This window comes from Pieris rapae, chromosome 11 (genome assembly GCF_905147795.1).
Source record: "Pieris rapae chromosome 11, ilPieRapa1.1, whole genome shotgun sequence".
NCBI classification, from domain to species: domain Eukaryota; kingdom Metazoa; phylum Arthropoda; class Insecta; order Lepidoptera; family Pieridae; genus Pieris; species Pieris rapae.
In genome coordinates this window covers 1025531-1046177 of record NC_059519.1, presented here as the reverse complement: position 1 = coordinate 1046177, position 20647 = coordinate 1025531, and the positions used below count along the sequence as shown (strand labels likewise).

Genomic DNA, 20647 nt, shown 5'->3' with positions numbered 1-20647 from the left:
TGAAAACATAAGGCCTTCTTATAAACAACAACGCACAATTTATTATTTTTGCCGCCATACAAAGAGTTTACCGTTGACTTCAAATTTATTATGAAACTACAAAAGATTTATTTATTTAATGTTTTAAGTTGTGTTTGGCATATGTCAAGAAATATGAATGAATATGTCTAATTATTACTATAATCTTATTTGTACACTATAGGATATATTGTGCTAAAATTATTAAATATAAATGTTGTGATAAAAAGCTTGTACATTCCGTATAGCGTTCTTATTTCCTTAAAAAAGTACCTACTTAATAGGTTAATATATGGGTTCAAACTTCAAACATAAAACTGAATCTGTTACGTCTTTTTTGACGCAATCGAGGTTTCTTAAATTATATTCCTTTTAAATCATTTTGATTGGACTATAATTAGGGCTTTAAAAAAATGCAAAATACTTCGCTAGAAAGCATCCCGGATTCTAGGACTGTGGATTTTGGGTGTGTACCACTTGATACAAAGTTGGAGAAATTTATTACTATACAAAACACTAGTTCGGTAAGCTTTCATATCTTATATGCCTACTTATAAATCTATGTATCTAGTCAAAATCAACAACATTCTATAGATACAGGGATAGACCCTGTAACGTAACCCTTGCGAAGGTCAAGAGCGCGCAACCCATTTTTTCTGAATATCATCCTTAGTCCAACCTATTTAGGCTTCTGTTAAGAGTACAAGTACTGTGACATTATATTGCATGCGCGGTTTTGTATTTATTTTTCAGAAAGCGCTTACATACCGCATTTCGAACATGTACATACAAAACAACGTGGATAGAGTTTTTAAAGTAGCAATAACAACAAAACCTGTGGAGTGCCTTAGCAGCGCGGAAGTAACAGTTACCTTCAAGCCAAATGTACCGGGACAGTCTTTTACGGAGTATTATTTAATTGACGATATTTTGGGAAATATTTATAGACTGACTGTCACTGGTAAATGCTTTGGTAAGCAAAACTTCCGATATATGTCGTCCGTCCAATGGGAAACATGAGACCGAGCATCTCCAAGCATAATTGATTTTATGGCAAATAGTGCAGTTAATTTTGCAATTGGTAGATACGCTCTTTTCTTGAAGGACCTTAGTTTGAATTGATTCTAATGGCAGCTTGGTCCCGATAATGACACGACCAAAAACTACCTTAACAATGCTTAGTTATGGAACGACGGAAATCGAGGTCGAGGACGGATGAAATTTCGTATTCTGCCTTGACGTCCGCTGATGAAACTCAGCTGCAGGTATTAATTGGACCACTCAATGATAAATGCAAAGTTAAAGATGCAGCGAGACAAAAGTTTAAAATTGTTATTTTTACACTAAATCAAATAACGCGGCTTCGGGGTGCATCTGCCTCTATAGGCAGATTTGACAATATTACTGTTATTTTTATATAGAAAACAGTTTTACAGTGTGATAACATCGTTATCGTAACGAAATGAACCAATTCGACTTAGGGTCCTTCAAGAAAAGAGCGTACCAATTCTTAAAAGGCCGGAAGCGCACTCGCGAGCCCTCTGGTATTGAAAGTGTCCATGAGCGGCGGTATCACTTAACATCAGGTGAGCCTCCTGCCCGTTTGCCCCCTGTTCTATATAAAAAAAATGAAATCATTTATTTGCTAAAGCAGACAGTTTAACCAAAACACCACTTGTAGGCCCCGATGTTAAGTTAAACAGACGAAAACTTGTGTTTCGGATTTGTAAAAACGTGACGGAACAAAGGACAGAAACTCTAAGCATCATCAATAAGTCATCAATAGACGCGCCTTATCAATGGCTTCTACCAACGACTGGACAAGGATATTTTCAAGTACTTAATTATATATTAATAGAAATGTTTTGGATACCAGCCAGGTCATGGCTACAAGTGGTCCCTTGTGTTGTAAAACAATGTGTTCTACAGTATTTATTTATTTATTACTCATCGTTACCTTATACAAAAATATATATACATTTAAAAATTAGGTTACATAAGCCGCAATCGAATGGGTAGCCAATTTTTCTACCGAACTCGAAATATAGAAAAATTAAAAAAATTTATTACATGTATATAGGCACACTTACAAACACACACATTATGCAGAAACACAAAACATGCGTCAATGACAAGTGTGCACAAGATTTAAACAAAACGTTACAATTATTAAGAAGATACCAAAGAATTTAGAAATCAAATATTCATTTTAAAAATTAATTTTATTTTGCAATTGTTATTGGTGATGGAACTGCTGCAGCATCTTATGCTTGAAAACATGGACTGTCATACAATTGCCCAGCCTTGCAAGTCCATAAAGTGTCGTTTATGTAATTTTTTATCTTTGCAGATGAGCTTTTGATTGTCGGTAGCTAATTTGACTAGGTATTTGGACTAGCGCCAGATTTTGGCATTCGCAATTATCTAGCTACTCGTAATTGCTACATCATACTTTTTTCTATTTAAAGCAATTCATTTATTTTCTGTGGACATTTTCAAGTCGTAATTAAAAATTTTCATAAGTTCCACAATCGTCACAGATCTAATGATAGATATTTATTAAGTTCATCACATCATCATCTATAGTCAGGGGCGGATTTACTTAAGGGCTTTTTGGCTTCAGTCCAGAGTCCCGTTGATACAAAGGGCCTCCACTGAAAACCATTGGCGATATTTTTAATTGAAAAGTATCTGACACTGAATACAATGATTATTTTGGAATCCCCGAGATCAATTTGCTTATGTGCGAACGAGGATTTCCTTATTTTTGGTCGTTGTATTTTTACGCGTGTGCCATAGCTCAGAGCCCAACTCACAATAACAGATACACAATCCAGCCATGCCTACAGTATGATACAAGCTAAGGCTATTATGTAAACATAAGTGTTACAAAAAAAAGTAATTTTTTGCCTAATAAAAAGTAAAAAGCACTAGCAAAATAGGCACTTATCAATGTTTTTTTTTAAATTGATCAGCCCACTACTAAAAGTGTTTAACTTAAGTAGATTCCGTTATGTTTAAAGATTTCAAATGAGAGTTGCCTGAACTCTGTTCATTTTTGGAGGAGGTATAATGCTGCTAATTTTAAACCTTGTCTACATTTTCTTTTATAGATATCAACGGGCGACTGCGGTGTGATTCGTGCATTCGAAACTATAACAGCGACCGTAACTTTTTCGGGTATGGCTCTCGGCATATACACAGCTGAGATTGTTTGTCTTGTTTTAAACCAGGTATTTGATGCAGCTTTATGTTATGCTAAGTCGGTCATTCATGAGGCAACCTTAACAATCTAATAATAAGAAAAAAAATATTAATTTATATTTATCAACCCAAAAATGTACCTATTATTCTAAATTTACAATCACTGTCACTTCTTAAATCAAGAGCGTAGAATAAACAGGTCCCTTCGTCTCTGGTTTTAATCGCCAATGTTTATGCAACAATTATATTTATTTATTTTGTAATCCTACAGCTAACATAAATTATATATAAAAAAAAACAATTATACTAAAGATGGATATAAAACTTATTAAATACATTTAATTAAGTAATACTTTTACTTACATCTGTATTGTGTGAGGTGTGAATGTGAGCACACACATACACACCGTATGTGTGTGCTCATGATGCTATTAAGCTCTATGGGTATTCTTAATACTGCATATTCGGCAAATCCAGTCAAGGTTTAGTGAACGTTGTATGCGCCTGCGCCCAAAGCTCTTACAAAAACTTGCATTCCATAATATAATTTCACAAGAAGATAATTTAATACCAAAAACCTCAAATACACGACAATCACTGTCCGTAACAATATTTTGTATTTTATATTTCCTAAGAGGACAGGTTTTAATTAAATATTAATTACAGGAACCGTTATTTCTTAGCGTTATAGCTGCAGTGGTATTACCAGGAAACCCTCTATACAATATCAACGATCATGTCTTCGAAAAGGGTTGGAAACGGAAGCGTCGCTCTGTCCATCTGATGGAGAACAGCCTTAATCGCCCAACACATATACCAGCTGCATCGGTGTATGAGACATACTTAGATTTTGGTACTGGCAGTGTTAAGGACATATCTTTGAATATATCGCAGACTTTATGTGTGACGAATCATCAGCTAGATGATGCTTATGTGACGTGGCTTTTGGGTAAGTTTTGTAACACACAAACATTTACGCGAGGATTATACTTTTAAATAGTAGGTGTTTATAAAAGGCTTTTATGACTTTAAATTATTCCCCTTTTAATGGTTAATTTTTATTTACTGGCAATACTAATCCGTGAAAGGGACGCTCTTACCGGCAAATAAAAGTATGTGGCACTATATTTTTATTGAGTTATATTTTAATTATAAAATGTAAGTATTATGTTGAAATTATTGTCAAACCGTTAACATGTGAAAAGGAGAAACTGGCTGCTCAAAGTACAGGGAATCCTAGTTACTTTTTGAATTAATATTCATTTTTATTTTTAAATCCATATAGGTATTCCATACTGCAAAAATTCTGTTTCAGACCCAGACAATGTCTTCTTAATCGATCCACTTGAATCCATTATTCCTCCCAATGAGTCTAGATTATTTACTATCAGATTCAGGTGAATAAACTTCCAATATAATTACGACGTGTGTAAAAATTAAAATTAATCATTTAGAATCATCTTAAACCGTCAAATTTAACTTTATTAATCCATTATAAATGTAGTGGAAATAAATAAATAAAACTATTATTGGATTCGAAAGCAGATGAAAGTTTGTTCTGCCTGTAAGACTAGATTTGTTTTGTTTTTTAAGATTTTTGATTTTTTTATTTATGAATTTTAGAGAATAACACAATCTAATTAGTATTAGATTGTATAATTTGTATTTTTATCAAAACCACTGTGGTAATTATTAATGTAACAATAGCAGTTTAGGAGTGCCACAAATACACAATAAATAATTATTTGACTTGTTTTTTTATATTTCTTATCAATTGGTTATGGACTTTCTATGTAATGTTAAAAACATTAGCTCAAACAGTGATTTCCCATGAGTAAACCGGCATGCCTTACACCCAAATGATCATGAAATAGATGCAGAATCTGTCCAGATCTACAAATGTTGTTGCATCATTGATTTTAGCTATATAATAACTGATCGGGTAAAAGACGTAGTAGCAAATACGTCATTGCTCTCAAAGTACCGAGCCGAACTTGCCAGTATCAGGTCTGTACGTAATGCTCAACTCGTTGTATATCATTTTTTTTGCTGCTATATCATAATTAAAACAGTAACCCAAAAATCGTTAAAGGAAACTACGTAATTTATATAATGTTGAATTATTCAGACACTAAGTTGTTATTTTCTAATATCATTTGTCAAGTTACGTAAGCTAATTGAAATGTCCAGGCCAAATTACGAAAACGAAGCATACGGTTTTCTATTATGTGGAGATTGTCAACATAAAGTGTACAGCGAGAACTCGGAAGTTAAGATCAAGCATTCGTGGTTTAGGATTCCATGCGTGGGAAATACATTAGCACCCTGCACCGAGTGGATTACAGAGTGGGACTGTCCAAATGAAGTAACGTTAAAAATTACTAAATTAAGTTAAACATTCTTTTATTTTGCATTTAACATTTGCTCGAACGGTGAAGGAAAACATCGTGAGGAAACCGACATGTCTTAGACCCAAAAAGTCGACGACGTGTGTCAGGCACTGGAAACTGATTACCTACTTGCCCATTAGATTTAAATATGATCAGGAAACAGATTCAGAAATCTGAGGCCAAGACCTAAAAGACGTTGCAGCACCGCTGATTTATTTTTTATATATTTAATTTTAATAACTAGCTGACCCAGCGAACTTCGTTCCACCACAGTTTAATTTTTTTTTTTTTTTTTCTATATACATGTGTCTTCACTGAGACATCATGGAACATTACGATCTAGCCTAACTTAAGACTAATAAGTAATTTAAGTCTAACCTAATTTACTAAAAAGGATTATTATATAAGTGAGTGTCCAATAACACTACTTACAGTCTCTATTAAAGGGAAGAAGACACTCTGTTCTTGTGTTCTATGTTGCAGACACTCTTTAGCACTTGATATTTACGTACATTATCACTAAATCACTAGTTCAAATGGTTTTGTCCTTTTCAGTCTTCTCACTAAGCCCGTGGTGTCAAGGAGTTGGATAGCCTCGACATTCACGTGATGGTGGAGCCTATGTTCGTGTGCTCCAGCAGTCTTTTTTATTACTGTAGCGACGTCCTCAACATTAAGGTCCCGGTGGAGGTCGTAATTGCGAATGTACCAGGGAGCATTGACTATTCCCCTGAGCACTTTGTTTTGGAAACGTTGGATCACTTGGATGTTACTATTACTGGTGCAGCCCCACAGCTGGCAACCATAAGTCCATACAGGTGTCAGGACTTGTTTGTATATCAATAATTTATTTTGTACTGATAAGGTGGAATGCCTTCCGAGCAACCAGTACAATTTGGTGTAACGGAGATCCAACTCTTCGCGCTTCTTTTTAACATGGACCTTCCATCGTAGTTTAGTGTCCAGCGTCATACCTAGGTACTTAGCTGAATTTTCGAACGGAACTTTGTCGTTATCAATGTATACTGGCAGGTAATTTGATGTCTTGTTGGAAAAGTTAATGTGAACTGATTTCGACTGATTTAGTCTTATCCGCCACTTCTTGGTCCACAAGCCAACAATATTTATAGCTCTTTGTAGTTTTGCTACCGCTTCCTTTTCAGTAGCTGCCGTAGACATGATAGCAGTATCATCGGCAAAGGTCGCGATTATGTTATCTTCTAGTTCAGGGATATCGCACGTGTATAAGAGGTACAGGACCGGACCTAATACACTCCCTTGCGGCACCCCAGCTTTTATTTGTTTCAGTTCTGAATAATCATCTTCTTGTCGTACCCTAAACGTTCTTTGTGTTAAATATGACTCGAGGATATTTGAAAATTGACGAGGCAGTAGTTTCTTCAATTTGTAAACAAGTCCTCGGTGCCACACTTTGTCAAAAGCCTGAGCTACATCTAGAAAGACCGTGGAGCAGACTTTTTGTTCTTCTAGTGCTATTTCAATATTATTTGTAATTCAACAGTTAATAATATCTTGTTAACTTTAGTTAAACTTAATTTAGAATTTCATTTTTTGCAAATACAGAAATGTTTTGTCAGAAGATGGCACCACATGCTGTTTGCATTTGTTAAATTGATTAATTTATTGTTATTCGTTAACTTCCGATGTTTTATTACTTACTCTACTATTCCAAGCGGAGAAGAATCCACCAAAAGAGAGATAACTAACTTCTTATATAAAAAATATAATAACGATCTTGAGTTATAAGTGGTGTAACTAACACAACTTTGTTTTATATAATTATTAATCTTATAAAATACATCCTATTTATTGGCCTTAAGTTTACTGTCTATATGCGCATTTAATACTAGCTCGTATTATGTAGAAAAACTCACTGTCACGTTTTCGCGTAATCTGTTAATAAGAATCTGATTTACCTACTACAGAGTTGTGTCGCCGAGAATCGAATCCGACATCTACACTCACAGTTATATATTTAGTACTTAATATTTGTGTGAACAACATGGGGTAGAGTGGCCATAGAAAGGCCAGAATGGAGAAGATTGGACACGCAAAAGTTAAAGAAAAGAACAATCTACGTAAATAAAAATAAAATAATGATAATAATAAAAATAATAAAAATAATAATATTTTATGTTTGGCTATTATATTATAATAATATTTGTGTTCAAGGTTGTGATGCCACCCACGGTGCCTGGGCGGACTTCGTTTGCGAATTTTATGCTGTCAAATAAATATGACACACCCATGCAATATAAGTTTGAGGCTCCAAACGAAACGTAATGTCTTTGATAGTACAGTTTTAGTTATTTATAGTAATGAAAATATTAAAAGTTCTTTATTCTAAGATTTTATTGAATTCTCATATAGTTTGAATTTGTGTAATGTTGCAGCCAACTAGCTTTATTAGCCGTTCAATGAAAAGCCTAGATTCTGAACCAAACAGCGCCGTTTAACTGGCGGCCTGAAAGATGTTCAGTCAGTTGATCAAACAGCTAGGCAAATGACTTGGATCGATGACGTTTCATGATAATTTTTTTATTGCACCTTCTGCCAACTTGCGGCTAGTGTCGAAACTCTTCATACTGTCAATATAGCGTCGGCAAACCATAACTTTGATATGGTATGGCTGACTCAAGAAATTTAATATTCATAGAAAAACACATGTGCCTCCTGCCGAATTACCTCTATATTACGTAAAAAAAATAAAAAAGGTGTATACGATTTGTTTATACAGAAACTACGTGTTGTTACCCATGTGCGGGATTGTACAAGGGCGAGGATGGCAAATTATATCAGTCGCTTTGGAACCGAAATCATTTGGCCAGTACTGCGAAACCTGGGATGTAGTGATTAACAAATATCAAAAAGTAAGGGTTTTAAGCTTGGATTACGTTACATTTTCCATAAACACATTAAACTCACACATTCACTCACACACTCACTCATGGACTTACTTAAACTCATCACCAGGCGTGTATGCGTCGCTTAATACTTTTTGTTTAAAAAAATTAGAAGAGTTATAAAATATTCAAATTTGTGAGTGCAAAAAAAAATAATAACTTTGTTATGGAATTAAGTATTAAGTAAGTCTATTATTGAAGATCTTGGAACCCTGACCAAGGTATGTTTTTACTAAAAAGTGTTCTTAAATCTCACACATATCCATTTTTATTTTTTTTTATTTGCTTAATTATGTATAAATCTAATCTTAGTGTTCTAGTATTGTACAACGGAAACTTCGTCTCAAACTATTTAGTATTTAAACTATGGAACTCCCTTTCTGGGCCTCTTCTCTTCAGGGTTTACAGTTATTATGATAAGTTATATGTGGCTTAATGTCCTTGTATTGTAATCGTAGTCTATCTCAAATGCATTTTTGCGTTGCTTTAGATATTGTCTTTGGTTTTAGGCGCGTCTTTGTCTATTTGGAAACGCGGAAACCAGCGACGTGGAAGTAATGTCTCACGGCTATAATCCAGCAACGCACGCAATGTTTGAATTCCAGCCAACCATCACTGGCTGTACTAATTATTGCACGGCATATCTACATAATTTGACTAGGATGAGTGTTCAGTAAGTATGACTTCAACTAGTAAGGGCCTTCAAGTAGTGGTGGGTGCGCTTGTAATACGTTACGATGTGGGGCGGGGATTGATTACGCGTTGTTGGTAATACTATTTTTCCACAATTTTTGCAAGTTACGGAGCGCTTCAGGGGGGGGGAGTGACGCAATACTTTGACGCCCCTAAGCATGGATTGTGCTTGAAGTAGAGGTAAATTTAAGACAAATATTGATTTTGGTGTACGCCAGCACTTCAAACGGCGTTTCGAGTGCTTTAATGCACACACAAAGAAAGATGACACTTCATATAAAAAATACGTAGGGTACTCCAAGAAAAGAGCGTACCAATTCTTAAAAGGTATTCGCGAGCCTTTAGGCAATATGAGTGTCCACGGGCTGGTATGGTGGCGATGGTATTACTTGCACATTTGAACACACTTATCGCCCGTTATAAAAAAAATCTTTGTCACAGGTTTTTTGCGCACTTTTAAAGAATATTGTCTTGCTTCCTTATAGCATGCGCATCCTTAACAGCGTGTCTTGGTTGGGAGCAGACAACAATGGTACGATTGTGTTGTCTCCGAAGGAAATTCTTAAATACCATTGGTGGTTCTTCCCTAAGAAACACGATAATGTCTATGAAACGACGGTCACTTGTTCATGCATTTGTCTGATTGATGACAGGTAATTTATACAATAATTATTATTACTTTCTTTATTCCTACATAATTGTGTATTTACATTGTATATTCGCGGATGCTAGCCATGCCACTTCTTCATTTTAAACAGTCCCCTTTTTGTGTGCTGGGATATCGCGACCTACTCGATTAAGAGGAACTTGCATGGATCTCTTTAGGGCTGCGCCATAAGTTCTCATGTTTCACTCATGTTTAATCTCCTCCTTGTAACATTTGTGATGTGTGAGAGCAAAAATTCCAAAAAGACATAATAAATAAAATAAGCCTGTAAATTATTTATTACCACCACTAATCTGCTTGTCTCTCCGCAGTTCTGTACCAAATGTCCCCATGTTGATTTGTCTTTCTATTCTAATCCCCAGCTAATCTTTTGACGCCCTTCCAAAACCTCACCTGCTGTCTCTTACTTTTCTTTCTATCCCTAAGGTTCTCTGTTAATGAATTGTTGTTATTTGTTGTCAATCTTTTTAAATAGTGATATTGATTCTGATGTGCAGAATTTAAATTAAATTTAAAAACGTTACTTATATTGAGTGTGACACGACGTTTTCACTAGAGATAGTTACTGTATCTTCCTAGTCGTATTCTTCATTGTGTTGAAGTGACAACTGTAGGGTTCCTACTATCCTGCGTGAGAATCGTTGGTCAGACCAGGAGGTTGGCGAACTGTGCCGCAGATTTTACCTTGCTAACAACAACCATCTTGTTCAGGTTATATGGTTCGCATTGGGCGATATGACCAAATATTAATTTAAAATCAAACATCTAATATGGTAACAATAAAGAAACCAATTATTCACTAGGATTACGAACTTTGCAGGCCAGTGGGAGAGCCAACTGAAATATTCATACATATAAGTGGATTTTCAGAACTGCCTGATCTGAGGGTAAGATTCCTGTGAATTACGCGTCAGTATAACGTTATATAAAAGTGTTATTATATATATAGTCTGTCTTATCAATCATAATTGCCTAAAAGAGATCATTTGATAATCCTATTGATTGATTTGATTAAGCGGATCTAGTGAGATTAAAACATGATTGGACCAATCGCAGTCAAACATAACGTTTTGTTATTTCAAAATTATACAAAAATACAAAATTCCACTAACGGCCCTAACATTTTGTCATAAACGTATAGTAAATGCCCAACGTACAGTAAAGGACATACTTAAATAAATGTATTTAGCAATACTGCATTGTTGTCTCCATTTCTGTACGCAACTTGATGAAAACAAAATGATATCAGAATAAATGACTACGGGCATTTTTTTAAAAAAGGTTCACTGAGTTTTAGAATATATATCCTTATTATTTTCTTGCCATATAGCTTTTATTTATCAGTGACAATGTAGAAATCATGTTGAAGGAATTTTTAAAATTGGTCCAGTACTTTTTGGGTCAATTCGTGTGGCCGCGATCTTCGTCTATAGAGCTCTTCGGGTAATGTGATGCCAACAAACACTGCTCTGAAATTTGTCCAGAAAAAGTTAGCATTGATAATTTGTAATTCAGGTATTGCCAAAGAATCTGAATCTTCACGACGCAGTGGTTGGAGAGAGTGTACCGTTTATAATCACACTGTATAATTATGGTTCTTGTTATTTTACATCGAAGTTGTATCACGTGACAGATGGAATGGGGGATGATTATAGTGGCGACAAATTTGAAATTGATTCCTCTGTTGTAAGTTGAATTTTTTTAAGCATACTTTAAAAACTTAGAAATTTATAGCTGGCTATAAAAAATTGGTAAAATAACTTGATTTCCTTTAGATTTTTTAAATCTTTAGCCGCTTTGGAAGGGCATGAATCACATTATATACTTTTACACAAGACTTCATTACTTACACTACTAACTTTTTCTTTTTCTACTAAGTATTAGTATCATACATTATTTTTGGAACTGAAGCGCAAACTAGCTGCTGTGGTCTCTGGCAAAATGACCAGCACTGTGGAACACTCTGCTCCTCAGCATAATTCTGAGCCAATTACAACCACAGCACACACGCTATAACATACTTAAAACCTTCTTTGTTCTTTAAAAAAATAGTTATCTTTCATTCTTTTGTATTTTATTTTATTATAATTATTTTATTATTGTTATTTTTTTCTTTGTTTATTGTTAGGTACTTCTACTTAAATATTATGTCTGTGTCTATATGTATATGACATTAAATTAATGCTTGTAGTGTAAATGTTTCAGAGTTAGTTAGTTAGTTGTAGGTTTTATAATTGAAATGTTCTTTTAAAGAATAGTTTAAAACCATCAAATCACTGTGAAGTGAAAATGGCGGTGACAGCCAACGGAGCGGGGCCAAGGCAAGTGGATGTAAAATACACAGTTCTATTTAGAACGGAATTTGACGAGGTGCAGGAGATACAACCGATTACGAAGACAATTTGTATTGTTTGGTACGACGGTATCTACCCGACCATAAAGGTTATTGCATTTTACATAAACTGAGGCAGTTAGATTGGGTCAAATAGCTAAAAAGTTTTTTTAAATCTAAAAAGTTTTCATTGAAAACCGAACTGTCTCTGGGGTAGCATAGTAAAATGTTTCATGTTGGTATGTACTAAAAAGGTAGGCTAGGCATTTAGGAGAAATGAAGTTCGCTGGGGCAGCTAGTCATTTATAAATCTACTGTACATGTGTGGTTTACTGAACTGCTCTTAAACGGATGGACCGATATGATTGAATTTTTAATTGCGTGGGGCTCCCTGGATGGTTTTGATTCACTTATCAGCCCGGCAGATGGCGTCGAGTCACAACGTTCATACTTAAATATCGTAATCGCTTGAAATATCTCCATTGAAATCATTTCAGATAAAGCGAACAATTTCCGTAAAATGTCCGGTAATTTTAAGCAATCATTGCGTTTGGAACATTGTCAATGTCAAGGAGTAAGTGTTAACTTAACTTAACTTAATATGTAATTATACTAGGCGGTATGGTCGAAAGACTATAGCCTGTGCCAGGGGAATTTGTGAAAAAAAAAACAGAATTCAATAGAAAATACTAGATGCTTTTGCTTTCAAGGAGAAGATGATTAAATGTAAAGGCAAGTCTTTATACCGCGTGCGAGGAGACTATAAGTTTTGACAAGAATTATAAAAAAACTGTTCTTGTTATTTTGACATGATATTTAATTTGATATGCATGTCTATGTTTATATGGCTGATGCCTGATTTTGTAAAATTAATCAATTTCATTTTATTTTAATTAATAATTTTATTTAATATTGGATGTAGGATTCATGGTAAAGTTCTACTGGATTTGTCTCCCTTAGGAGGCAAGAGAGGCCTCGAACGCTAAATCCTAGCGGAGTCGTTTTTAACATTCACTAGCCGGATTATTACAGACTCAACAAAGCATTAGAGGACTGTCGACCTAATAAAACGATGAACGTGAATTTATACGGACCCGACCTGTGTCTTCGACCAGATCCAGTGGAATTCATTTTCGTAATGGGGTGCGTGTATAACGTTCCTGTTCCTTGGAGTTTGAAACGGGAGAAGATATGCGACTGTGAGATGGTGGAGGTCCAAGTTGGCATTTCCACATACGTCATGAGGCATACATGCATCCATAGACCGTTGGTGGAACTGACACCGGATAATGGTATTGTTTCGGTAGGTGGAACTCTACAAGTGAAAATGATTACTTTCTAGTTATTGGTTGGTTTATTTGACAAAATAAGCTGCCATTACAGATTTAATGCGGTAATTTCATCACATACACAGAAAAAAAACGACGCAAAATTTAACAGTAATTGATTAAAATGTTCATGTGAACAGGGGGCAAACGGGCAGGAGGCTCACCTGATGTTAAGTGATACCACCGCCCTTGGACACTCTCGATGCTGGAGGGCGCGAGTGCGTTGCCGGCCTTTTAAGAATTTGTACGCTCTTTTCTTGAAGGGTCAGTTAGTCTGACCACTGATAAAACTGGTCATTTATACTGAGATGCTGAATCATTATATGTTTGCAGATGGAGTTCACACTAGCGATATTTATTATGTATGACATTTTTATATTGTAAATTAATCTATATTGATTTTTGTTAATAAAAATTTTTTCTCAGATTCGTTGATTATTAGACCAATTGCAGTTGGTTATTAGCTTTATCTTCTTGTGTTTTCATTCTCCCTCACGAGTTGATAAAATATGTTGATATAAAACCTTTTTTTAAGCAATAAAATTTCATTTATAGCCCGAATATCCTGAACTCTTACGTCTGAAGCTATATTATACCCTTGAAGGGAAGAATACACTATGTTATGTTCTAAGGATGCCAAATCAACGTATACTCAATATATTCATACATATATACACTCATTCTAAGTCAAAGGGCGTTCTCGCGCCATTAAGACGGAATACAGAGAATAATGAATTTTTGACGATATTGGATTGTGGTAGAGTGCCTATTAATAATCTCGATCCAGTTATACGGGTAAGACATCTCTGAAATATAGCAATTTTTTTGTATGTAAATATTTGTGAGTTTGTTAGGCGTATTAAGTTCCCGACTGGGAATAAGGGATAAGGTGGGCTGAATAGTTCTTAGGTTAACACATAGATGGCGCTAAATCTGAATTGTACTAATGATGATGTGCTGGACGAGGAAGAACATCCATTGAATCACGAAACTTGGCAGAAACCGTCATGTCCAACTCAAAAAAAATAGAATTTTTTTGGACAGCTAAGCTTGTGATTTAGGTGTATGAATTAAATATGAAAGAGAATAACGCCTAAATAAAATTACTTGATAGGAGATAATTGCAAATCCCTCCCTAATTATTACAATTGAACCTGTCTGAAACCGTTATTTTTCTTTTAGAGGCACGATCGACTTATAATTAACATTAGTTTTTTCCTAACTTTAATTTTATTGTACTCTAACATTTAAATGGTTGTAGCGTTTAAAAATATTATGTAATATACATATAATATGCACAAACACTTGGCGACAGGTATAAGTAACCCTAGTAGAACTTGCAAACCTTTACCTGTTATATTTAGATGGCGGGTGTCAGAATTTTTTCTCTAACGCCGTAAACTTTCTCTGACTTTGGTATTAATAAATTATAATTATTATCAGACAAGTGTGTGTAACTATTTATATACATAAAACAGATTTTATGGTTGTACAATCCGACGGACGTATTTACAACATGGCGACTTCTCCGAGGTAATACTACGTCACCCGATACAGTCATTCGATGCTTGCAATACTTTGCTGAAGTGCCTCCGCTGGATAAACTAGCCATTCCATTCGCCTTTTTGCCCTGCGAGATGATTGATTATGAGGTGAGAAACGAATGAAAATATCGTCACCATTATGCTATCCATAAGTACTTTTGTTTTCTAAGAATACAGCAATTAAAAGAGAATTGATAATTAACCATTTTTTTAATAATACTCATCTGAAATAAATGTTATTATAATATCGATGATAAGATCCTGTGTGTCACATTTCTGTGTTTTTATTCCGGACTTTAGTTTTTAAGACGACGCGCCGAAGTTTGCCTCTGCGAGCAAGTTTTGCTGCGCATAGCATATAGGAATTATTGGCACAGCCGGGGCTTGAAATCGCCCCATTGCTCTAAAAATGAATAAATAAAGAAGCCTTTTATTCTATAATCTTTTTTACATTATTTTTTACATAAACTATATTTCTTGTATACCTATAATATTAATCTAATTATTATAATTGTTATCCTATGTCACCATACTTTGTAATTTTTCTTATTTTTTATTTTTATTTCCTTATAGTATTGTCTTTTATTAACATAGCTTTTACACATTTAAAGAAAACACAAAATTGTTCAGCAAGAACACAAAACACTTCCAATGATGCCTATTTGTTCGCTTATATGCTATTTACCTCTAGTTCGGGCTAGCTATACTTTCGTTCTCATCGTCCTATCGAGGATTGGTTTTTCTATATTTCTTTTTTCCTTAAGGTCTCTACAAAGTTGCTTTTATTGTCCTCCTCCGGTCAGACCTCTAACACTATATGTAATTTATCAAATAGATGACGTTCTACTGCTCGTTTGGATACGACATAGTCAAGATTCTTGTGAAAGGACAAGGCGGTCTTCCCAACTGCATAGAAACAAGACTAGATATACCCAGCTATGTTGAACAAAAGGTTCGCGCAGCGTATGCAGATGACGTTGTAAGTATATTCTATTGTTAAAATCGCAATAGTGTAGTATATCATTCGGAGTCGAGATTGAAAACGAAATGTGTCCAAAATGTATTGGATTTTGCCTAACAAACGAAATTTTACACCTTAGGTTTTATTTATCCATTCTAACTGTAAGTTAAGCTTAAAGTGGAAACTTGAGAAGCACTGCGTCCGCGAAGTACTTAAGAAAAGTAAATGACGTAAGTATTAGGCGAGTGCCCATGGGAGGCTGTATCCCTTATCAAGGGGAGCTTCCTGCCCGTCTGCCACCCGCAATATGAAAAAATGTATATGACAAAGTTCTATAGTATTATGTTGTAGAGCATATAATATACTATTATTATTAATAGTATAATCGCTGAACTATTAATAATATTAGTATTATTAATAGTTTACCATTAATAATAATAGTATTATTAATACTTATAACGAATAAGTCAGTTGCTCTGTTTCAAATAAATTCACTATATATCTCGTTTCATCCCAGCGTAACTACTATTTGATGAAACGCAAGAGCAATTTCGTTTTGCAATTTAATATATCAAGAAATTCATATTTTAGGTCGAAATTTGTATAACAAATAAACAATTACTGATGTAACAATAGATTCGCCGCTCACAATTCAGTGTTCGTATAATAAAAACTTTTTTACAGGTGTACTTATCCAAGGATCACATTACATTGCCAGTGTTGCCGACTCATTCACTATCTAGAGATATTTTAGCCATTAATAATGACACAGACCATGTATTACGATTTATTTGGATGCCGTAAGTAAAAACGTATTATTTCACAGCTCCCCCTTCCCCCAAATGGAGTACTTCTCACCTCTGGACTCCCCAGAGTTCCCTTGAGCGTATTCAAGGAAGAGCAGATCGAATTGTCGTCGACAACTTGATACGTAGAGATGTGGGGTCTGTCTATATTCTACCCCATTTACCATGGGAAATGTTTAGACGAGTTGTTCTGATTAATTCCGGCAGTTTCAACATCGGACGTCGAGGCAGAATACGAATGTCCAAATTCCCCCCATATCATCTCGATGTTCGTCGTTCTTTTGACACTACTGTTTAAGGCAATTTCTACCCCCCAGCTCTATGTGGAACCTGCTACCCACTTTTAATAAATTATAACTGTTTCAGCGAAAGAATTGCGAATATAGTCAACGTGGTAATGACACCGTGGTGGGGTGTTTTGCAGCCGAAAACCAGTGAGTGGATCACCATGACTGTATACACACTGCAAGAACCAGCGACATTTACGTAAGGCTAAGACGATACAACCAATTTTTTTTCTTCAGCTGTTCAGCCATTTATACCACAGTCAAATCGTATCAATTATTATTTAAGATTACCGAGCAGATTTCACTCCGGAAAATGCTGGAACTACATTCTGATTCCGTAAGGGTCTCTCAAACAACGCTCATCTAGAAGCACACGGAAGTTTCAGCCCTTCGTTGTTGTTATCCCCAGCAAGATTTGGTTCGTGGTTTCTTATAAAAACTGCAAAGGAGTGGCTCCCTCTGATATTCCCTAGATAGTATAATGTGGGTTCGTTACTAAGGTTAAATAGGCATCTTCTGGATTGGCGTGCCCTTCAATAGACCTCATCTCACTTCACGTCAGGTGGGATTGTGGCTAATCGTCTGTCTAGGTCTGTCTGGTCTTGCAATTCTCAAAATGAGTGAATGATTACGATAGAAATTGGATATTGAATCAGCAAAATGTGTCAAATTAAATTTCTTGCAGAACGACAATTTCTTGTGAAATTTTGGACTTAACTGAGCGAAGGCGCTATCAACGAAATGAATTGTTGAGGCGAAATAAAATTGAAAAATGTAACCAGGAATTTATAATAACTGAGGAGGGGACGTTTCATCCTGTTAGTAGAGATAAAATATTTTTAGATCCTACCGTCATTTTAGGAATGCCTCTAGTAGCCGTATTTTTGAAATAATTTGATTTCAGTAATGTACAATTGTACAATTAAATTAACTAGTCCTTTTTATCAAATCATTTTAGTATATTTTCTGTTTGTGTGTAATTAAATTCCTAAACGGCTGGACTGATTTTAATAAGTTATGTGTATTAAGTGTATTCAAGAATGGTTTAGATTTACAATGAGTAGTTTTTTTTTCACAACCTTTAGACCTCTTTTTTTAAGTCAGTTAAAATTAGTGTTTCTTCATAGTTCTCTTGTCTTCTCTGTTCACGATCTTGATTGAGAACGTTTTGCCAACTTTCATAAGTTTCTTTCTGCTTTGGACGTCTATAATAATGGCTTACTTTACTTAAAGTCCTATGTCCATGAATTGGGGCAGAGGGCATCCAAGAATCAGCTTGATCGGTCCTGGTCCTCGTCATTCCAGTTCCTTCGCCTCTGCAATGATGCTTTCATTGCCAGGTCTGTTTTGGGAGGCCACATTACATATTGCCGGTCGATAGTCGATATGTTAATAAAAATGAAAATGCCGAGTAATAAAAAGGCTTTCTGTTTTAGGGCATAAACGATTTTCCACCCTATGTGTTGGATTTGAAGAAGCCTCAACCGATATATTTATCCTTTACCGTGTCGGTGTGTTCCAAGGGTCAACGCGACGGGGTTCCTAAAATGCTTATTAAAGAAATGTGGGAAAAGGTAAGTATGACCTGTTAAAAATTATAAATTTAACTGTATTCGTTTTTACAAGAAGTCACAAACGAAATTAGAGAATTATATACAATTTATTAATTCTAAATTAATGAACAAAGCTTTTTATAAATGTAACCATTATTTTAATGACCCTAATCCTTGATTGGATGGATTGATTTGCTCCAGTTCAAACAATTTGTATGACTTAAAACTTAGCGATTAAAAAGAGTGGCGGAGAGTTTCTTGCCAGTTCTTCTGCCCTCGACTTGAGAACTGGTAGTAATTGTAAATTTAGAATCAATTTAACATCTTTTCTGTTGAAGCTCGAAAGTGTACTTCATTACCTAATTAAATAAAGTTATATATTTGAGTTTGTTATAAAAAAACATGTTTTCGAGTAGGTACCTACTACATCATTAGGATTACATTAAGACCGTCAAGAATCCGTCAAATTCTTGTATTTGCCACTCATTCTCGCCACGATTTTCTTTCCTATCCGCTTTATTCCATCTTCCCAGGTTTCTGTTGGACGCCCTCTCTTATTTCTTCCCACTCTGACATTCGAAGTAAAGGTCTTTTTGATCCATCTGTTATCTCAAACGCGGGCAATGTGTCTGGATTATTTCTAATTAATTTTTTTTTATTTTTATTACATCATCTGTTACCTTGTTCTTCTTAATTTTGTCTCTTCTTTTCTAAAGAATAAGAATTTATTTTTCTTTGGACTATGATCTAAGTTACTAAATGGCTTAGGCCTTTAACCATTGAGTAACGAAGATCGAAAAATCGTATAGAAAAATTTCATAGAGATTTTCTATTACAGACACCTCCGTATGATTTGCAATCGTCGGATTTTAATGACTATGGTTTTTCCGGAAGCGGAACTAGCGGAAATAATATGACTGTGTCCGATATTATTCGAATTATTGATGGAATACTTTGGTATGGCACTTATGATAACTATAGCAAGCTAAGGTAACATTAGTTATAGGAAATCATATTTTTTTAATAACTACAGGAGATTGAGATAAAATCACATGGCGATAAGCACCATCCAATAAAGCCAAAGAAATCTATATGGAATTTTTGGAATGCGTGACCTGACATTCCAAAGTTCCTTCGATTTTTAAATAATTGATTTGAAAGACAGGAATAGAGTGGCTACTTGCTAGTGAAAATATATTCGTAAAAAACAAAACTCATCCCGCAATAGGCATTAGCCTTTTCGAGTTAGGTTAAAAAAATATTAGACACTTGTTAATTATCTTTTATAGGGATGCAATGCATTGTAAAATGTTCAAGTACCACTTAAAATATTACTCCAAGGAGGATATCCCGACTTACGGACATATTCTGAAAGTTATGGACAGTGATTCGAAGCCAGATTTGAGTAGAAGGTATATACGAATTCATATAAACTTATAATTGCGTGTTATAAATAGGTAAGATGCAATGCCAGTAATACTAACTGGCTGGAATCAGGGGCGGATCTCTTTGAGGGCTTTTTGGGTTGCAGCCGAGACCCAACTGACAATAGGCGATACCTTAAATTAAAAAAAAAATTGACATTTTATATCAGGAATTTTTATTACGCAGGACTTCCCCGTAATAGACCAGAGCATTTAACACTATGGTTTTACTGTGTAAAACAAATAAAAAAATACAAATATTTATGGTTATATTAATTTTTAGGGTTACTTCAGGAATATGTGATGCTATTGTTAACAAAGCAGTGTTTCATGTGTATGAACTCAACACGAAGCATGAAGTTTCTATCTTGGAAGCGGAATGAGTGAAATAAAGGAATAGTTTTGTTGTACTTTGTTGGCAATTGGGTCTTTACTTTTTCATGTGCATTTTATGATAATTTTAGTTATAGATAAAATAAATAGATTACAATTTGTATGTAATTTTATTATATAGTT

General features: G+C 34.8%; 1 protein-coding gene across 1 annotated transcript; it reads left to right on the top strand.

The window, feature by feature from the left end:
• Positions 1-367: 367 nt before the first annotated feature.
• LOC110995579 (cilia- and flagella-associated protein 65-like) lies at positions 368-20564 on the top strand. Its single transcript, XM_022262798.2, has 26 exons — positions 368-542; positions 772-991; positions 1700-1854; positions 3132-3251; positions 3889-4171; positions 4538-4619; positions 5413-5587; positions 7806-7912; positions 8371-8503; positions 9046-9209; positions 9715-9882; positions 10717-10783; positions 11412-11582; positions 12150-12338; positions 12726-12802; positions 13261-13531; positions 14112-14351; positions 15035-15208; positions 15936-16079; positions 16746-16861; positions 17234-17353; positions 17840-17972; positions 18591-18728; positions 19546-19664; positions 19997-20119; positions 20415-20564. The coding sequence occupies exons 1-26, from the start codon at positions 432-434 to the stop codon at positions 20512-20514; spliced, it is 3900 nt and encodes a 1299-aa protein (XP_022118490.2). The 5' UTR covers positions 368-431; the 3' UTR covers positions 20515-20564.
• Positions 20565-20647: the final 83 nt, after the last annotated feature.

Bases quoted from the DNA above. Each gene is read 5' to 3' on its own strand.
- LOC110995579 (XM_022262798.2), top strand. From the start codon at position 432: ATGCAAAATACTTCGCTAGAAAGCATCCCGGATTCTAGGACTGTGGAT. The intron at 8,504-9,045 runs GTAAGGGTTTTA...CTTTGGTTTTAG, and splicing joins TGATTAACAAATATCAAAAA to GCGCGTCTTTGTCTATTTGG. The intron at 20,120-20,414 runs GTATATACGAAT...ATTAATTTTTAG, and splicing joins AAGCCAGATTTGAGTAGAAG to GGTTACTTCAGGAATATGTG.